Source organism: Antechinus flavipes, chromosome 4, assembly GCF_016432865.1.
Source record: "Antechinus flavipes isolate AdamAnt ecotype Samford, QLD, Australia chromosome 4, AdamAnt_v2, whole genome shotgun sequence".
Taxonomy (NCBI): Eukaryota; Metazoa; Chordata; class Mammalia; order Dasyuromorphia; family Dasyuridae; genus Antechinus; species Antechinus flavipes.
Window position 1 is genome coordinate 393726379 of NC_067401.1, and position 19613 is coordinate 393745991.

The 19613-nt window shown below is 31.5% G+C and overlaps 1 protein-coding gene across 4 annotated transcripts in view; it reads left to right on the top strand.

Annotated features, from left to right (window-relative positions):
* Nucleotides 1–19613, top strand: part of KCNT2 (potassium sodium-activated channel subfamily T member 2) — a 583045-nt gene that overhangs the window by 204349 nt on the left and 359083 nt on the right. For all 4 annotated transcript variants that reach the window (XM_051998719.1, XM_051998721.1, XM_051998720.1 and 1 more), the window contains exons 6-7: nt 17580–17654; nt 18941–19024. In XM_051998719.1, coding sequence (XP_051854679.1) covers nt 17580–17654; nt 18941–19024 — 159 coding nt within the window. The remainder of the gene's footprint in view (nt 1–17579; nt 17655–18940; nt 19025–19613) is intronic.

Sequence of the window (19613 nt, forward strand, 5' to 3'; positions counted from 1 at the left end):
TTGTATATTCAAAAGACAGAGAAGAGACAAAATTAATTGTACAAATTTAACCTTAGAGAATAGGAATCAAAAGCACAGGAGAAAAACACTTATTATTATCACTATTATTTTGGAAAGGATATTTCTTAAAATATGTAAGTTGGAAGAAAATGGATTAATTTCTTGAGTTAATGAAAAATATTTATTAAATTCTTTCTATGGGTCAGACATTGTGCTAAGGGGTAGAAATACAAGTAAAAGCAAGCAACATAGACCATGTCATCAAGGAGCTTCATTTTAATGGGGAAACCATAAAAGAGAGAGTTTAAAGAAGATGGTAGGCATTGTTACTTGGTTTAGAAATGGTTGGAAAATGGTGTAGTGATCTGATTCTGGGTAGGATTTTGTAAAATTCATGTATCAGAGCCCAATGTCTCAGGAGTAGAATTCAAATTCTATTGGGAAGAGAGAAGTAAGATACAAAAACATCTTCAAATGAAGGAAAATTAAATAAAAAGAGCTTGGGTTGGTTTTTATTGCTTAGGAATGTAAAAGTTATGCAATCTTCCAAGAAGAAGTGGAGAAGGTTTGAATATCTATTTCAGGGAAATAAAATTATTAATAACAAAAGTATGTGCAAAGTATCTTGACATTTATTTTAAAATGATTCTGTAGTGAGAAATATAGTCAAATAATGTAGAGCTTTAAAGTGATTTGCTCATTTTTAAAGCCTAAGAAAGAAGATTGGATATAATTCACCTCTGAGGTTATGTGAAGTTAATCTATAGTTTTCATTTCAAATACTGGCTACATATGTTTATACACACACACACACACACACACACACACACACACACACACTGATACTTAAGCTATCTAGAAATAAGAGAAATTGATTGAACTAATTTGAAAAAAAAATATGTATAGTTTAAAAAGTCTTTACTCATTATAGCATTAGCTTTATAGACATAGAGCTTGAAGGGATATTAAGGATCATTTAGTCTCATCTCCTCATTTTACAGTTGAGGAAACTAGGACTTCTTGGGCATACTTACTAACTTGCCTAATAGTGTACAATTAGTAAATAGTAGAGCTGGAATCCAAATTCATTGTTTTTTGTGTGATCTTAAATGTTTAATGAAGAACTTAAAATTCTATAAGATAATTAAAATTAACCTCCTATTATTTTACAGCTAAATACCTACAATTATACCTAAGCCATGGAGTTAACAAGGACACTCTAATTTGAATTAAAAAACAAAACAAAAACAAAAACTTGGATTTCAAGTACTCATGAGTAGTCATACTAAGTAACATTGGCCAAATTACAGCTTTCCTGTGTGTGTGTTTTTCTGAGAAATTGGAATATATTTCCTGCTATTCAGAGTTATTTTAAGAATAAAATGAGACAATTCATGTAATTGTGGCACTTGGGGAAGTCTCCCAATTTGCCAAGTTGTTTCCTTAGACAAGGCAACTGCAGAAGTTCAGTGTACTCAGTAGAATTATATCTACTCAAAACCTTGGCTCCCGTTGATGTAATTACTTTTATTAATCAGCTAGAGAATACATTTAGTTCAAATCAAAGACATTTAGCAAAGTTGAGGAGAAAGAAAGGCACTAATAAAAAGTTTTTTTCTATAAACCTGTTTATCTATCTTGGAAATAAACACATCTTTAGTGGGAAAAATGGGCACATTTAAGGAACACATGGGAAGGCACACATAGAGAACAGTATGCAAGAGAAAGTTGTGTCTCCAGTCTTAAAGTTATGCTACTGTTTTATGCTGTCTTCATATTGCTCTGATTAGAGCTACTCCTCCCCACTCTTGACTCTTCCTCCATTATGTGTATTACCTCTGCTAATTCCATAGTTTCTGTAGCATGCTATTAGGCCTTTGCTGTGGACACTGTAGGTCATGACTATATTGGGCACATTATTCTGTAATTTCTCTCCCCTTCAAACTTCCTTGTAGTCCTTGACTAGAATGTTTTTTCTTCCTCAGGAGAAGTATGGGATCTGCCATGGTTTCTGTCCTTCATTCAGAAAAGGAATAACCCTAAATACACTGATCTATCATATCAGAAACCTAGGAGGAAAACTTACGGACTTCATTGATTTTTGTCCCCTCAAGAATGGGAGGGATCTCTCTGGCCTTTCAAAGTCTTGTCTAGGACAGAATTTAAAACATTTTTTTTTTTTATCCTGGTGCCAGTCTCCTCAGAATACAGAGCTGAATCATTCTTGCATAAGAATGATAGCTAACACATCTTTGTTTTTTGTTTCTGTTTTTTTCTATTAAAAAAAAAAAAGAAAGTTAAAAAGTAAAACAATAATTACCATACTTTCTCTGCCTTCTTTTTCCTACCCCTTCCTTCACCCAACTTTTATCTTCAGTTCTGGCTTCCTTTTTTTCTCTACTTCTACTCACAGAGGTGGTACTCAGCTGAGGAAATGAAATTATCCAAAATATAAGAAAAATGATAAAGAGAGAAATCTAATTATATCTACATTTAATATTAAAATGAGGAGATTTGTGTCCTTTGTGTTCTGAGCTGATGGGTTTCATTCCCAATTCTTTTAGCCAAATTGGGAAAAGAAATTTCTGATGTCACCAAAGAATGCCTTAATGATGTTATTAAAACCAGATATTTCCTCTATGTCTGGTAATTCTTTACTTTAGTAAGTCTTTTCCTTAGAGTAAGAGAGGATAGTGTAGGCTTTGATTATCCCTCTGAAATGAGGTTTAGTCATGAGAATACTTATCTATTCTGATCTACAGTATAGATATAACTGATATATACTGATATATGCTGATAAATATATACTGATACAGTGTAGATAAGTAGGAGGTTATTGGCAGGATGATCATGTGGTGATGATGTGCTTGTATGTCTGAGGGAAGGGAATAGGCAAAATAGTGAAATGAAACTAAACCTAGGTGAAAATTTTAAATTATTTCCTCTTCTTTGTAGCCAAAACTTTTGAACATAAGAGTATAGATTTAGAACTGAAATGGTTTTTAAAGATCAAGACCAGTTCCTTTATTTTATAAAATGAGGAATCTTAATACACAAAGTTCAGCTACTTGCTCTGGGACATGTCTAGTAAGTATTTGAGATAAGTCAAGAAAACTTAGTTTTAAATCTAAGCCCAGTAGTCTATTCACTACATTACATTCTTTCAAGATTTGAATTTTTATTACATCAATGTGCAAGACTCTCTTCCCAATCCAATTAACTAATCAGAGACATCAGGTACAAAGAGAAAGATTTATTTAATCCCTGCAGGGAGAAGCCCAATCACACACCTGGGAGCCATAGTTCCCAACTTCTACCATGTGCTCCTAGAGCCTAACCTGCTTTGTCCAGGGTTTAAAAGCAAAAGACTCAAGCCTTCTCATTGGATAGACTAACAGAATGTAACCGTCCTTAACCAACGATCACTAATGCTGGCTGTCATGTCACTTCCTGCAACTTCCTGCATCTTCAAGTTCAAAGTCCATTCCTTCAGAGAACAAATGACCTCCCAAGCTCCAAAGTTCTGGAAACAGGGATCATGTGACAATACTGAGAAATATTTCATCCAATCAGTCCCACTCATCAATAATATCTAACTATAGATGATTATTATCAACTTCTAGTCAATTCTTTGTAGTGCCATTAAATGAAAATTTGGTTATTATCATATGAAGTTGAAAGATGGATATCCCACATGAAAGAGGAATAGGATGAGAGCTGAATCATGGCTTGAATAGAGGCACAGAAAGGTCCAAACTTTTTTTGAGCAAAGAGGAGTAATATACCTTCATCTTCTAGTCCTCTATCTATTATCTAGAAAATGATACCTTTTTTGAATATGTAGAACATATCCTCCAAGGTTTGAAGGAAAAAAGGACTTCTATACTTAAGTGAAAGAAGAAATAATATTAAACAAAATTAAAGGAAGTAAAATTTTTACAAGTTAGCTGCTAGACTCAAGAATAGCCTAAATTGGGAGGGGATTTTAATTCAAAATCAGTTAAAGAGAATAAAGAGATTTTTTTGTTTTTAAATAATTTAGAACTCTTGCATTAATATAAATCATCAGAAATGGCCTGTATAAAGAGAATCTGGCCTGAACATGAATCTAAATTTATGAAAATGTTTTCTCTACCTTACCAGCTCAAAGACAACATGAAATTAACATTGGCACATTTTACAGAATTCACAGCCCTACTTTAAAATGTCAATATAAAAAACTGTATTCAAATTAATTTTCCATTGCAATGCCATGGCATTTATAATTAATTATCTCATGTCATTCAAAAATAAAACCAGAGTTTAATGGGGCTTAACTGGCATTGCTCCTGTGACACAAGTTCATTTTTCCCTTATGATCTTTCCTTACAACAATTCTAAGCTTTACAACAAGGATAAGGTTTACATGGAAGTATTGTGTGAGATGAATTTGGATAGAGATTTGGAAATAGAGGAAATGCTATAGGTTAAGAAGTGGAATAGAAAATATGGCTTTGATGTGGAAGTGAGAGAGAATAAATACTAAGGTTTTCAGAAATAGGAACTGATAAGGAATTCTCAAATTGGTTAAGTCTTGTTGCTATCAAGATTTAGGCTTAGGAGAGCTATCTGAGGCCTGTCTTTAAGTGAAAAAAATTTACAACTTTGGAATTCTCTATCTATTTAATACTAGGCCTCTCTCTTCTACAGAATTACTTTCATAAGTTCAACATGGCCACTAATAGTTGCTTTTAAAATTGAGCACACAAAACAGAAACAACACCAATAAGAAGAACATGTAAATTTAATGATTCTGCATCAATTCCTATACAGTGATCGATCCTCAAACTTTAAAAATAGGGGGCCAGTTCACTGTGCCTCAGACTGTTGGAGGGCTGGACTATGGTAAAAACAAAAACTTTGTTTTGTGGGCCTTTAAATAAAGAAACTGGGTGAGGGGATAAACGTCCTGAGCTGCTGCATCTGGCCCGTGGGCCGTAGTTTAAGGATCCCTGCATAACCTTTCCCACCAAAAATTTCTTCCTATAGATACATATGAATAAATACTGACTTGATTTGGTATAAACAATCAATCAAAAATATTAAATGCCTATTATGTGTCAGGCACCATGGTGGGTCTTGTGGATGAAAAACTCCTTACTCTTATAGAATGTATCTTCTCCATGATGGAAGTAGCATAAATAAAATTAATATACATTAATCATTTGAAGGAAGATACTAGTAGAGGGGGCATGGGGTTATCAGCTAAGGTTTCATTTAAAAGATGGTAATTGAGCTGAATTTGGCAACTAGGGATCCTAAGAGACAAAGAAGAGGAGGGAGCAAACTCTAGACATGGGGAATGGTCAATGCAGAGCCAAAGGTACAGGTGATTGAGTAATTGTGAGGAATTCCAGCAAAGTCAGTTGATAAAGCAAAGAGTACATGAAGGGAAATATATAATTAGTCTGGAAAGATATATGGGAGCCAGGCTGCAAAGAGCTTTAAATGCCAAGCAAAGTAATTTTGATTTGATCTTAAAAATCATTTTTTTGAGTACTGAAGTTATATGATTAGACCTCAGTTTAAGGGAAATTTTTCTTGTCAGCTCTTTGAAAGGAGCATTAACATATGGAGAGACTTGAGACATAACCAGTCTTTTCAGCAGTCCAGATAATAAACAGTTGAATTCACATGTGTTGACAAATATATCAAATTTCAGGGCTTCCCTTAAAAGGTAGTAGCAGTATTGACATCCTTCTTTGGATATCTTATGTGGTCAAGCCCCAATGCCTAGATTTCTCTTCCGCTCTCATATCTTAGATCTTTGAACTGAATAGGCTAACTAAGCCATCCCTTTAAGTTTTCAATGAGCACATTGAGATGCAGTCGTTAAATACAATAAAGGTGTTGAAAAGAGTAGAGCTGAGATTCAAACCCATCATCTCTAATACTAAATGTGGGTTTTCTGTTCCTAAGACATTCTTCCTTTAGCGGTGGCTTAGAAATATAGTCATTCAAAAAGAAATAGAATATCTAGTGGAGACATCCTGAATTTGCAAAAGTTCAATATACTTCTGACATTCAGATGCTTTAATTTATGAATGGCCACTAAAGTTTGAAAGACAAACAAGTTAGATCATAACCCCAATACAGTTAGCCTCTTTGAAGTCTAAATAAAAGATGTCATGGATTACATAATTACTCTTACACTAGAAATTGTGTTAATTTTTTTTTCCTATTCTACATTGGCTTTCCCTGAAGATTCCAATATTTAGTGTCAATATCAAAAAAATCTCTTTTGATTTGTTTCAATTAAATTCAGAAAAATGTTTATTTATTGTTTACTAGTTTCATTTATTATGTATTTGGCTACATATATATATATATATATATATATATATATATATTTTAAAGTCTGTACTTAAAAAGCCTACATTCCACTTTATTTATGTGTTTTCTTTCTGTTTAGGCAATAAAGTAGTTTGGTGCATAGAACACTGAGATTGAACTCAGAAAGATGAGTTCAAATCTGGTCTCAGACATTTACATTCTGTGTGATTCTCTCTGCCTCAATTTTACCTATAAAATAGAGATTATAAAAGCATCCACTATTTATTTGTGTGTAAGGCTGTTGTGAGGCTCAAATTACATATTTAATAAGCATTTAATACAATGCCTGGCATACGACATGTTTAATAAATGATTATTTTCATCTTTCTTATATGCAAATTGATGGCTTTCTAATCTCAAAAATAAAATTCACTATTATTTCCAATTTTTTAATTACTATTTTTAGAGGATGTCTTCTATTAATGCAAAGTAGTACCTGTTCTACAGTTTATAGTCTAAGATAGTTTCCCGAGGAAAAAAAGCTGAAGTGACATACTTAAGGCAACACAATCAGACTGGTCTAAAAGGGAATTTTAATTCAGGCCTTCTAGATTCTGAGACCAGGTCACTGACTATTAAGCCATAATGTCAATAATGCTTGATATTTATGTAGCATTTCAAAGTATGCCAAACAATTTATATATTTCATATCATCTGTGAGTCACAAAAGAGTCACTATTAGGTAAATGATGCAGGTATTATTTTTCACTGAGACTAAAGAAGTGTTTAAGTGACTTGACAATGATCACATAGCAGTGATATTAGTGAGAATGGAACTCATATTGTCTTGATTCCAAGTCCAGAGCTGTATCATTATTCATTATTTTACCTTTCTTTGAAGACTTAGAGCTCTATTGATAATGAAATGAGAAATCTGCAATGAGAAATCTGCATATTTATTTAGAGTTTATTTCAGAGTTAGTAACACATGAACCTAGAATAAAAAAAAAAGGCAAATTGTTTTGGGCTTTCTGCCATTAATGAAAATTTGTCTTCATTTGCTGTTTCATTTAGATTTATACTTAGTATGCAAAATATACCAGTTATGATCACCTTCAGCTGTCATCATAAATAATCTCTGGATCTTTGCTTCCAAAAATTACTTCTATTTATAAATATGCATAAATACCCATAACATAGAAAGCAAAAATAAAAAATTGAGAGCAATAGAATTCTGAAAAATATTCCCTGTACATCATTACATTAAAGAAGCTAAGTTACATGAACACTTTTCCTATAAATCTTTCATTTTCTGTATTTTATTTAAATAAGGTTTTACTTATATCTTATATTTCTTACATCATCATCATCATCATCATCATTACAAGTATGGCTCATTCTTACTATCAGAAGATCAACCCATATAATACTTGTTAGAAAGGAAAACAGTACTTTTTAGAGAGGAAAAAATAGATTCCTCTATTTTTAGTACTGTCATTAATCAGTACATTGAAAAAATCCAAAAACATGTGCTATGTATAAGATCTATGTACCTCCTACCTTCACAGAGGAGTTGATTGGGAAAATGTCCTCATATCTCTTCATTCATTCCTTCTTGAGTTTTATAATTTTTTGACAGTTACTCAATTTTTTTTTTTGGGTTTGTAGTTCTATTTACATTGCTGTAAATAGCCTCCTATATTTATAGTTTTGGTTGCACTCCAATTTTTGTCAGTTCAAATTGATCTTTCTGTGCTTCTATGCATTCATCCCCATCGTTTTTTAGAGCACAGTAATATTCTATTAAGCTTATGTACCACAATATATTTAGTCTCCAGTTGATGGGAATCAACTTTGTTTCTGATTTTTAGCTATCACAAAAAAGTACTATTAATAAATAATTTAGATTATTTGGGGACTTATTTCTTATTAGTATTGCTTTGGGAGATAATGTTAATTATGACTGTTTCAAGGAGATATGACAGTTTTAGTTACTTTATTTGCTTATTTCCAAACTGTTTACCAAAATGGCTGTGCCATTTTTATACTTGTAGTAACTATATATTATTCTGCAGCCCATGCCACACTCTCCTCCAACATTGATAATTGCCATATTTTTGTCTTTTCCCCCCTTATTGGCAAGTGTGAGGTAAAATCTCAGGGTTGTTTTGATTTGCATTACTATTATTTGCCATGAAAAAGCATCTTTTGATGTGGTCTTGAATACTTTGCAATTCTTTTGAGAACTATTTTTTTTCATATTTTTTGGACACTCGCCTACTGAAGGATGGTTAGATTCATTTTTATGTGTATATAGATATACAGTCATATGAATACATACATACATTAGTGTGTAAGATATTTACATGTATGCATATATTGTTAAATATCTTATGTTAAAATCTTGTCTGAGAAGATTGATACAATTTCCCTTCCATTCAACTACTTCTTTTTTTATGCTAGGGACATTGATTTTGTCTTTGAAGAAACTTTTTAATTTCAAGTAATCAGAATCTTCTAAATTTTGTAGTTCCTTCTGTCTTTTAATTGTGAGAAGTATATGATGGTTCTATTCAATTTTTATAGCATGATTTTAATCTTACTTTGCATATCTATTTAAAATATATTATGGAAAAAGGTGTTGGTATAAATTTAATTTCTCCCAAACTCCCTTCTAATATTTCTAACTTTTTTTTAATCAAATAAGGTTCTTTTTTTCTAATTTATGTTTTCTCCTTTATAAAAAACTCAGTTATTGAGTACATTGCATTTTTTTTTTTGGTACTATTGTTTCTATTTCTCCTCTATTTATCCTGTTCCACTGATATAGCTCTCTATATTTTTAACCAATACTAGGTGGTTTTTGACAACTGCTGCTATATAAAATAGTTTGAGATTTGGTTTCTTAAAATGTTTTCAATGTCTCTTTATTATTAAACTCCATCTTTTTTACATGTGATGAAAATTAGATTGATGGGAGAGGTTACTCTGGATTGCATCTTGAGCTCCATTGCTTTTAGAACACCATCATTCCATTCGATACCATGTTTTCTGGTGTATGCAGCATGATCTTGAACTATTTCATTTTATTTTTCTTTTGTATTTAAAGTTCTTTCTCATGATTGTTTGAAGAACTTATTTCAAAAAATTTAACCACTATATGTCTTGAGATTTTTAGCTTTTTTATATTCTGTTCTGCTGCTTAAACTATGATCCTAAGATTATATATACTGCCCTCCAGAATAGTATGTATTATTTATATAGAGAACATGTTTTATTTTTTTTTCTTTTCTAGATTGTCTTTCTATCTAGGTTTCTCTTTTTCTCGATTATCTTTCAATTGTATATAATTTGCATTCCTAATCTATTCTTTTTCCTTTGTTTCTTAGGTGAAGCTTGCTATTTCAGATTCCAGTTTTATTCTTCTTCTTTTTGCTTTTGTGTGCAGGACATAAATTCTCCTGTCACAAAGAACAACATGTTATAGTTCCATATTCTCATGTTCCACAGGATTTTTCTGTCTCATCAAATGTTGAGTAACACTCCTTTATTTTTTAGCATTGATTTATAGTTGCTTGAGTTAATTTATTAGACCTGGAGGGCATATTTTCTCCTGTTGTTGTTTTCCATCTTGATTTATTGGTTTATATTTTTATTTTTTCCTGAGATCGTGGGAGTTTTAGTCTGTTCCTTCCCTCTAGTACTTCCTCCTATCCCCCCTCCCCAGCCATTTCTCCTAATTCTCTTTCTGACTCCATTCTGATGGTGATTTCTTTGTTAGATGAATCTCAAAATACCTCAGCCTTTTCCCACATTGAATAATCTGAAGTTTACTATTCACTAACCTAGATATCTGCTTCAAAAGACCTTTTGGTGGTTAAATTGGCAGCAGCTGAAGACTCTACTTTCTCTTTCCCATTTAATAAAGTGCTACAAAATCCTATGCACAGTGTCCTGTCTGGTGATTCCTCATGTTCTCTTTGTTCCTTAGTTCTCTTGCATAGCACTGGAAGTTCAGAGAGCTGTTATTCTGTTGCTATAAGGTTGTGTACTATGGCACTGGCAGTTCAGAACTTTGCAGCAATTTTCTCCCTCTCCATTTACTTACTCTGCTACACCCTAACCTCATTCCAAACTTTGCTCCTGTGTTTTCTTTTTGATGCTAGAAACAATAAGAGGAAACAGGAATGTGTGGATGGGTTTTGTTGAAGGCCTTTGTCTTGGGACTGCTGGTATAGGCTCATTACAAGGGAATAGAGGGGTACTGAGGTGAGGTCAATTAATTTCAGTTCACGATTTAAGAAAATCTCCCTTTGAATAAGTGGGTGGCTTGGAACATGGAGACAGCTGTATCTTTGACACATGATTTCTGTTTCAGAGAGTTGTAAGAATTATGGGAATCAGAGAAAATACTATCTTCCATCTTGTTTAGATGAGCCAGAATCCCTCCCTAAATTTTCTTTAATTAAATATTCCTATTAGAAAAAGTAATGGTAATCCTTATTGTTAACTTTTTATTCCTGTATGTAAGAAGTAATTCTGTGCTGAGTTTTTATTTCCTTTAGCAGAGTACCTTTAGATTAGTTGGCAATTAGAGAATTAGAGAATCAGGCAGTATTGCTTGATTAAAGGAGTGCTGGAGTGGAAGGAATAAATCTGGGTTCACTTCTGCCTCTAACTGCATGACCATAGGTCCTAACTACTCAGATGCAACTTTTTAAGAACATACATATATATATATATATAGCTAGATTGGGATCTGATTTAGTGAATTGCAAAATAAATTCTTATATTTCCTAGAATCTTAGATAATATCTGGATGGGATTTTAGAGCATATTCCCTCTGTCCCAGCTCCCTCAATTGACATATGATAAAACTGAGACCCAAGCAATAGAAGTGACAATAGTATCAGAGAGCCATTAAGTAGAACCATGTCTTGTGACTCCCATTTCCATGGATATTTTAATTATATGCTCTCTCTTATTATGTGATATATTTTGCATAGGAAAAAAAGATATCCTAGCAAATTAGTTCATTTTTATGTTGAAATAAAGGGGTTTGATTTAATAAATTTCAACATGAAATATATTATTTTTACTCGTGGGATTGATATTCCTTCATGTGTCATTTTTGTTCTAAAATTTTCTATTTACATAGAAAGGAATTTAAGATGTAATTTCTTATATATTCCCCCTCCCAAGGCCCTGTTCCCCAAGAACTTCATCCTAGTTTTCTTTTATTGCTGTAATTTCCATATTATGCATTCTTTTCCAGCCAATTTTCAGAGCCAAAGTGAAATTAAAAGTGTAGATGTTTGTCTAAATAATTCAGATTCCCCTCATCTCTTTTATGTCTCCACCTCTCAAACAATAAATGAAAACTTTTCTACTTAAATGAGCAAAATGTTAAAAGAAACCTTTCATTTCTCTTTGTAGTAAATACATAAAAGTTGAGAAATTTTACATTATTCTTACTATTTTAATTAACAAAATGTTACATACTAAATGTTTGTAGGATGATTGAATTGTTTCATATTTATGTGGATTCTGAATTGACTTAAAGAGAAAGAGACATGATATACTTTAATGCTCAAATAGTTCTACTCATAATTTTAAATATATTTTGTAATTTTGAAATACCCAACATTGAGAATCCAATGATAGGGGGCAGCTAGATAGCACAGTGGATAGAATACCAGCCCTGGAGGTAGGAGGACTTGAGTTCAAATCCAGCCTCAGACTCTTAATATTTACTAGTTGTATGACCTTGGGCAAGTCACTTAACCACAAATCCCAAACCAGAAAATAGTTTTGGGGAGAATAGGATGACAGACAATATCAAAGGCAGAAGAAAGATCAAGAAAGATAAAACATGAGGAAAAGCCATTTGATTTGTCAACTAAGAAATCATTGGATTTTTTTTTGGTAGACTTGTCTGTTTTAAACATTTCTTCATATGTTAACTTCTAGATATTTTATGCATCTCAGAAATTTTGAATGTTTTCTATTTCAATTGTTTTCATTGTTTTTATCAGTAATATATAGAAAGTATGGTGATTCATATGAATATGCATTATACTTTACTTCTTACTTTTACTTTACTGGATTCAATCATCTGGAATGTTTTTTAAGGGTTTTTTTTTTTTTTTTTTTTTCTGGAGTGCTCCAAAATAAAAACCTTACTTCTGTGACTAGAAATGTTTATCTCTCCTGTTTTTCACTGTTTATTCCCTTAATTTATTCTCTTATTATTATAGTTAAATTTCTAGAATAACATCAAATAATGAAAGAAAAACCAGGAATCCTTTCTTTATTCCTGTGCTTAGGGAGGAAGTTTTAAGTGTTTCTATGTTGCAAATAGAGCCAACTCTTAGTTTTGATATATTCTTTTGATGATATTAAGAAGAGGCCCTTTAATGCCTATACTTTTTGGAGTTTTCAAAAAATAATGTTGCATATTGTCAAAGGATTTTTTCTTTTTTTTCTAGGATTTTTTCTATATGCATTGATGTAATTAACAGAAAAATATAGTATATACATTATTATTCTATTCTTCAGAAAGACCTGACTTGGAAGTTAAATGTCCATTTTGGCAGATACTGGCTCAGTAACCCTGGACAAATCACTTAATTTTTAATTATTTAGGAAATTCTTTAAGATTTTAAGTTGCAGACAAAGTGCTGACATTTCTTGGTAAAGAGAATTTACTTATCTGGGAATTCCTGATAATTGTGATATTACAGATGTGGTTCTAATCTTAAAAAAAATATATTGTTTTTCATTATTTACATGTGTAAGAATTGGGGCCCAAAACATCGTATTTGGCCCTGGGGAAAAGTTATAAAAAATGCATTAGACCCAAGTGTCCAATGCCTTTATATATAAATAAATCAATTAAACCCATTGATTAAAAGATCTTTCTAATCACTTTGTTTAAAAGATAGATGCAAATATTAGAGGAAACAGTAAGTATAGAATTAAGGGAAGACTGAGCTATGGTAGAGAAAAGAGATCCTGAGGACAGTGCTTTGCTATATAAGAATGATAAAGATGATTTAATCTGAGGGAGTTACTAAGAAAAATTTGGATCTTTCTTAAATTTTCTCTCCTGATACTTGTCTATCTTGAGATACTATGATAGAAATATTTTTTACTTCTTTACACATATTTTCCCAGTTTTACAGGGAATTGAATTTTACTTAACAATAAAAGATCCAGGATTAACTAGAGATAGATATAAAATATAAAGTTAAAAAGAAAATGGTAGGTATTGTTTGGGTATTAGGAATTTTTCCCAAGTAGAGACTTGGAGCAACTGAGAACTTTTCATTTAATATTATCTTCTAAAGTTGAAGTGAAAAAAACCAAGTAAACTTTAGCATTCAGTATATTGTCTCTTCAAGGCTTAAATTGAAATTATTTTCATGGAAGGCTGTTACTTGTGGTTAGTTATATTCATATGTAATGGATATACTATAGAGAGGATCTTTTTCTCCCAGAAATAGGGAGGTGGGGAGAAGTAAATGTAAATTTGGGGGTTGGGGGAAGCATTATGTGTGGACAACATTGAGTTTAAAAGTACTGTCATATGGTGTGGGCAGGAAAATTGGATGTAAGAAGACTAGAAAGATAGGAACAGTCAGATTGTGCATAATTATAAAAGTCAGATTAATTTATAATTGATGTTAATAGCAATTAGGAGACATTGAGACTAATGGCATTAGGGACAGAACTATGATTGGGTCTATGTCAATGGGGGAAAAAGGAACATATCCAAGAGATACTATAATGAATAAATTTTTAAATTTTGACAACTGATATGTGTTGTTAGTCAAAGTAAAGAATCAAAAATGGTACCAATGTTTGAAACCTGGGTGACTGAAATTTTGACTGAAGTGGTTTGGCAGAAGATATAATCCACTTGTTATTTTGACATGTTGAGTTTGCAATGCCTAGGGGACAATCAGCACTAAATACAAAAAAGAGTTAGTGGTAAAGAACTAAAACTTAATACTAGAATAGGCTAGAGAGTTAGGAATCATCCATGTCTAACATTCATTAAAACCATGGAAATTGAAGAGATTTTTTAAGTAAAAGAGTTAAAGAGAGAAATGAGAGCAAGGCCAGAACAGAGGCTTTGAATATACCCAAAGTGAATGTGACATAGATGAAGCCCAGCAAAAGAGATTGAAAAAGAATAATTCAGACAAGTAGCAGGAGAACCAATAAAGACTTTTTTTTTTTTACAAATTTAGAAGCAAGAGACCAGTTGAAGGCAGAAGTAAGATTGAGGGAGAGAATGAGAATAGAGAATTGTGCCAGAAAGGAGAGGAAAGAGTGAGTCTTTAGGTTATATGTGTATATAGAAAAGTTGGTGTTGGCAGGAATAAGGGCCTCCTCTTCAACATCAACTAGAGTAAAGGAGGAGACAATAGGAGATAATGCTAGAGATGAAAAGAAAAGGAGTAAATGGAACTCTCTTTAAATAGCTGTATTTTATTTTTTAATAAAGTATGAGATAAGTTTGATAGTTGAGGGGTAGAAGGAGGAATAATCTGGCAGGAGTGAGGAAAGAAAAGGTTAAGAACAGAAGTTTTGGTCATTAGGATAGATAATGAATTTGGAAGACATAGCAGGATTGCTTGTTACCATGAAGGACCACTTTAGTAAACTTGCAGATTTGTAATAGATCCAGTCAATATGGTTCCATGATTTATATAGTTCTTTCCAGCAGCATGCATACAGGAAGGAAGGAGTTAGTTATATCTTGTGGATAATCCTGTGTAGGCATTTGAGAAGACATTTTCCATGATAGGAAAAGGAAAATAGAGAATAATGAAGAGTTGAAATGGTCCATGCAGAGTTTGATTTTAGGAAGAGAGATCAGAGTAGATATTATGGCCTGGAAAAGTATGGAGGAGAAAAGGGATTGGAATTCTTGGTGATGGTGAAGAATAGATAGTTTAGGAGTGGTATGGCAAAGCAAATGATGGAAAGATGAAATTATCATCAAATATTCTACTTACTGTGAAAGATGAAATTATCATCAAACATTATACTTACTGTGATCATTACCTTATTTGATTCTTTTTTGGGTTTCTATATTAAAGCAGGTGCTTCAGGACCAAGTGTAACTTATTCCACCATCTTATCAGGTCTCATAGATATATTCATTTTTTTGCTCAAACAAGAAAAAAAAAAGATACCAGATAAAATTCAGTAAATATCAACTGTGACATTCCTGCTTCTTAGAATCAGTGTAATCTGTCATTCTTTTTTCCATGGTCATGTCCTTTGACCTTTTGTCATTTTACCAGCACAAGGCTATTTATTCTGAAACTAAATCTTGTAGGTTTCCAAATGGAGATTGATGTGATTGTCTCATTTACTTTATTAAGTCCTCAAAGTTACTCTTTTGTCATTCATGTAGATTCATGATGAAAATGCATCAGAAATTTGTAAAAGCTAACATGTCCCAAGGGTAAAATTAGATGTAAATATTTGGGAAACTATCTGTACATTTTCCTTGCAAAGTACACTTCACTAAACTATAGTTTTCAGCAGTTCAGTTTATTCTTGATTAGAAGAGTGTTATCAAATAACTAAAACTTCCTGGAATTATTAGGTATGTTTTAGATGTAGACAAAAATAATCTAGAGATTTTAGAGCCTTTTAGTCCACTTAAATTTTATAGATAAATAAATTGAATTATAGAAAAATTTGGTGACTTGATTAGGGTCCTATGTACAGGGTTAGAAGTGAGATTTGAAGCCAGTTTATATGATTCCAAAGCCAGCACGCTTTCTACTAGACTATAGCAATCAAGATTAAATACCTATTGTATGCCATGTACCACACTAAGCACTGGACACCATGCTCAGCACTCTGCTTACTCATGTCAGAAATGAAATCATTCAGAATTAATTAAAAAAACCATTATGTAATAAAATTTCATTAAATCTCTAGTAATTGTTTTGCTCACCAAAAAATTCTAATAGCAATTTGTCATTGCTAGATTAATATTTTCATATTAGTGACTATTTGTTTCATTTTAATATTTTCAAGTGGTAATTGATATTTCTGTGGTTCATATGGGTAAATGTGAAAGTCTGCCTTTAATTTCAAGAATTTAGCAGTTCAAATTAAGGACATAAATTTATATGAATTAACTGAAATTAACTCAAATGTAATACCCAGATTAATCAACACATCAGCAAATATAAATAATCATTGTATCTAATATAGGTCAAGTAAATAATAATGATAATATTTATTTAGTATTTATTAATTTAATATATATTAATTAATTTATTAAGTATTAAATGTTATTAATACTTAATATAATTATAATTATAATTATAAAGACATAAATGCATAGAGAATTGATTGCTAGACTTAGAATCAAAAAGAACTGGAGTCTAGAACTGGTGTTAGTATTCTGACACATAATAACACGTGACTATGAATAAATCACTTAATCTCAGGACCCTTAGTCACTCTTTGAGATTATAAATTATAGATGAGTTGCTGGGCTACAACAATGTAGTGAATGGAGTTTCCATTCCTAAAGTTGTATAATAAGGAAGGAAATATAGGTTCCAATTAAAATATAAAAATCAAACAAAAATAATAACTGATATTTATATAGTACTCCAAGGTTTGCAAATCAATTCTCACAAATTATGTAATGTCTTTGATCATATAGAGTATTGTATTCAAGTCTGAGAATCAAAAAATCAGGCATCTAGAAAAGAGCTGCCAGCACATTGAAGGCTTAGAAATAGAACTTATCAATATGTTCCAATATCTATGAAATATCTAAGTGGAACAGCTTGGAAGAGACAATAGTATTAGAGAAATAATAGCTATCTTTGAATGTTTTCAATTCATGGGATTTGAAAAAAAAACAGATTATTTTGTGTATTTTCAATGCAGTTTTTCATTAAATAAAATTTTGGAATTGTCACCAGTAGGACAAATTTCTAATCTATAATTTTGTGCCCATAAAAGTTGTACAATAAAAACAGCATTAATATATTCTCATTAATATGAATTAATTTCTTAATTTTACAGAAATTTTTGGGAGTAAAATTGCTTATACGGGACTCAAAAATTTAGTTGCTAGTATACTTTAAGTTCTAAAAAATGTTGCATCTTATTAATATGTACATTGTTGCAGCTAGAAAAAGGCCAATACGTAGTCATTTTTCTTTTCTTGATAGGATTCAGTATACATTTCTTCTCTTCCTATTTTTTTTTCTTAAAAGGGAAATATTTGGGAGCAGATTTTACGCATACCTTTCATCCTGGAAATCATTAATGCTGTCCCCTTCATCATCTCAGTAAGTCTGCTAAAATAAAGAAAAACTACATGCCATTTCAGTTCAATTAAGACTTTAAGGATAAAAATTGCTAATAAATAAGTTAAATATTTTGGATGACTGATACCTATAAAAAAAAGATATGTGTGTGTATATATGGAACCTATGATTAAATGATTAAATTAAAACCAATGGGGATACTGCCTACAGTTGCAGAATGAAGCACTCCAGATCAAAGCTCATGGTTGGTTGGTTCATATTTATACACCTTTAAATCTGTAAATTTACAAAAACTGGTGCTTAAATATCTTCTACTAAGGTCAGTAGCAGAACAGAAATAATTGCATTTATTTTAAGAATATTGTATAGGAATGATTATATGGGTAAAATAAGATGATTTTTCTTAAATAACTTATGCATTAAAAATCACACTGATTTATGCATTTTTAGATGTTCAACATAATTTGCTGAAATGGATTCTCTACCTAGTACAGAGGCTGCCAGGAAATTGCCTGGAAATTCTTTCCATCTAGAATTATCCATGAATATACAGCCTTTCCAATGTACTTTCCAATGTACAAAAGAGTATTTCAGCTTAAATGAGCCATTGTCTCTTTATAAAGCAACTTTGTATGAATTCAGGGTTTGTAATAGTTTAACAAGAGGTGATATATTTTTTTCTTCTTTCAATCATGACCTAAATTGGACTAAGCTACATATCTATTTATTAATATAAAACTCTTGAACAACCTCTTCAGCTGTTGCTCAGATCAGATCACTTTTCATTTTGAATAACTGATATAAGCAAAACAGCTGGGGTTTTATTAAATTAAATGAATGGTTTAGATTTATAACTGATTGAACATTGGCTAATTCAAGGTCTTTTAAAATACTTGAAGGCCAGATATGGAAGCAATGGAAGCTTTGTCCTCTCATATTTCCTAATGCTACCTTTTGTAAAACAACGATATCTAATGTTTATTTAGCTTTCTATGGAGAATGTTTAGTAGAACAATTCATTTAGTTAGACTTCATTATTTATTGGTATGTGTTTCTATGGTTTTCCACTTTTTATTTTAAAAGATGTTAATGTTTCCAAAATTTAATTGCACCTGCCATTTATCTGTTGCTCATTACTTCTTTAGCTACATTAAGTAAAGGGTATTTGAGGTGTACTTTCAAGTTGTACAGCTCTTCTATTAGTGTAATTTTTAAATCTTAACCTTATTTGCATTGAAACACTTTTCAAACTAATTGATGTCATTTTTTTCTCTCAATAATTATTTTAGTTTTAATTTGTTTTCCAGATATTCTGGCCTTCCTTAAGAAATTTATTTATCCCCGTCTTTCTAAATTGTTGGCTTGCCAAACATGCTTTGGAAAATATGATTGTAAGTACAAATTGAAATTGTGATTTTAAAACATATTATTTCAAATTTGCTACTATTATTTAAATTAAAACAAATAGATTATGATTTAACAACTTCTTTTATGGGGCTTTATTAGTTGTTCTTCTTTGGCTTTTCCATACCCCCTTCACAAATAATTTATTGATGCCAAATTCATTCAATTTAAATATAATATGAAGGATTTCGTATTGCAATAAACTTTTTTGTGTTTTTTCCATATCTTCTGTTGAATACAAATTGCTTTACAAAAATAAAAGAAAATCAGCATCTTGAAATGAGGTTTTGTAAAAAAGATAATTAGGAAAGCAAGAGTACTTAAGATAAAAATGCCCTTGCTTAGTGATTTTTGCCAAGTTTTTCCCCATTCTGACCATTTAGAACTAAATTAGAATGGGAATATTCCTATAATTCTGAACCATTAAATTTACCAGTCTCTATTATTTAATACTACTTTCAACCTAACCTCATTCCTGTTGTCTGCAACCACGATAGAATTCCAACATGGCTAGCAAGCTAGATACTAGGGTAATGAAGATACCATGGGCAGCAATAGTAAAGTCAGAATTAGGAG